Raw genomic sequence first — 2,207 nt, 5'->3', positions numbered from 1 at the left:
TATTCTATGTACTATATATACACTTACACTCCATTCTTTGCCACGCTCTTCTCTATCACTCCTTCCATGGCTGCCTACCCAAGCTTGAAACCAAGACCCTGAGCTGCTTCTACTGCTAATCAAGTGTCATGGGGAAGGGAACATCCAAAACCTCTCATAATCCCATGTTTTTCTTTCTCTTCCTCTCTCTGGTGAATCAATATTCAGCTGCTCTCCACCACCGCCTCCATGAAACTCACCTTCTTTTATCCTTCAAAGCCTCTGTTTCCAGAGACCCATCACGCCTTCTCTCCAACTGGGTTCCTTCTGTTCCCACCTGCCGATGGAATGGCATCACATGCAGCAACGACACCGACTCTGGCTTCAGTAACATCACGGCTGTTAACCTCTCCGGCAAGAACATCACCGCCACACTCTCCGACTCTGTTTTCAGACTACCCCATATCCAAATTCTCGACCTTTCCGACAACCAATTCGTCGGGGAACTCCCTTGGAATATGTTCGACGTCGCCGTCGCCTCTTCTTCTCTTCTGCATTTGAATTTGAGTAACAATAATTTCACTGGCCCACTTCCCACCGGCGGCGTCTCTGTTCTTCAAACATTAGACTTATCCAACAACATGATTTCGGGTTCAATTCCGAAAGATATTGGATTGTTGTTCTCTGATCTTCAATTTCTTGATCTGGGTGGGAATGTTTTGACCGGAGAGATTCCGAACTCTGTTGCGAATCTCAAATCGTTGGAGTTTTTAACATTGGCGTCTAATAAACTGAGCGGCGAAATTCCGACGGAATTGGGCGGAATGAAGAGACTGCGGTGGATTTATTTGGGTTACAATAATCTTTCCGGGCAAATTCCTGAAGAAATCGGCCAATTGGGTTCTTTGAATCATCTTGATCTTGTTTACAACAAGCTAACAGGGAAAATTCCAGAATCTTTTGGGAATCTAACTCGCCTTCAATATCTGTTCCTCTACCAAAATGGTCTCACCGGTAAAATTCCTCCGTCGATTTTCCGTCTTGTGAATTTGATTTCTCTGGATTTAAGCGATAATTCTCTCTCGGGAGAGATTCCGGAGCTTGTAATTCATTTACAGAGATTGGAGATTTTGCATCTGTTTGGTAATAATTTCACCGGAAAAATTCCTAGAGCTCTGGCTTCTCTGCCTTGCCTGCAGATTCTTCAGTTGTGGTCGAACGGGTTTTCCGGCGAAATCCCGGAGCCACTTGGACGGCGAAACAATCTCACCATTCTCGACGTTTCTACTAATTTNCGTTTCAACTAATTACCTTACCGGAAAAATCCCAGATGGGCTCTGTGATTCTAAGCGCCTCTTTAAACTCATCCTCTTCTCCAACTCTCTCACCGGCGAAATTCCACGGAGTCTCTGTTCTTGCCAGAGTTTACGGCGTGTTCGGCTTCAACACAACCGTCTCTCCGGCGAATTGTGTCCGGAATTTACGAAACTGCCACTACTGTACTTTTTGGATATCTCCGGCAACCAATTTTCCGGTAGAATCGACGGCAACAAATGGGATTTGCCGTCTCTTCAGATGATGAGTTTAGCGAGGAATAGATTTACAGGGGACTTGCCGGAATTTATAAGAAAGGGTAAAATCGAGAGTTTGGATTTCTCGGCGAATGAATTTTCGGGTTCGATCCCGGAGAGTATCGGAAGGTTTTCAGAGCTAATGGAACTTAATTTGAGTAACAACAATCTCGCCGGTCGGATTCCGAGTGAAATTTCTTCCTGTAAGAAGCTTGTGAGTTTAGATTTAAGCCACAATCAGCTAATCGGCGAAATTCCGGTGATTATCACTCAAATTCCGGTTCTGAGCTTCCTCGATTTGTCGGAAAACGAATTATCCGGCGAAATCCCACCGGTTTTCGGCCGATTTCCGTCGCTTGTTCAGATAAATATTTCCCACAACCACTTTTACGGAGCGTTGCCGTCCACCGGAGCGTTTTTGGACATAAACGCCAGCGCAGTAGCCGGCAATGATCTTTGCGGCGGCGATATAATTACGAGCAAATTACCGGCATGCGAAAACCGTGGGTATAACCACTTATGGTGGTTCATGCTCGTATTGGGGCTGGCCGCGTTGTTCATTGCGACGGCAGTGTTGGTCACAATACGACGTCGTAAGCTGACAAAAATAGTGCAAAACGACGACGGAATATGGGAGGTTAAATTCTTCGATCCGGA

General features: G+C 45.7%; 1 protein-coding gene across 1 annotated transcript; it reads left to right on the top strand.

The window, feature by feature from the left end:
- Positions 1–41: 41 nt before the first annotated feature.
- LOC111786742 (probably inactive leucine-rich repeat receptor-like protein kinase At2g25790) lies at positions 42–2,202 on the top strand (the record flags this gene model as incomplete). Its single annotated transcript, XM_023666972.1, is given in 2 exon segments — positions 42–1,289; positions 1,291–2,202. Coding segments are annotated over 2 exon segments (2,073 nt in total), but the record flags the coding sequence as incomplete, so codon positions are not given.
- Positions 2,203–2,207: the final 5 nt, after the last annotated feature.

This window comes from Cucurbita pepo, unplaced genomic scaffold (genome assembly GCF_002806865.2).
Source record: "Cucurbita pepo subsp. pepo cultivar mu-cu-16 unplaced genomic scaffold, ASM280686v2 Cp4.1_scaffold002642, whole genome shotgun sequence".
In the NCBI taxonomy this organism is placed as follows: Eukaryota; Viridiplantae; Streptophyta; class Magnoliopsida; order Cucurbitales; family Cucurbitaceae; genus Cucurbita; species Cucurbita pepo.
Note: the sequence above shows the minus strand (reverse complement) of the source record. Positions and strands in the feature narration are given on the sequence as shown.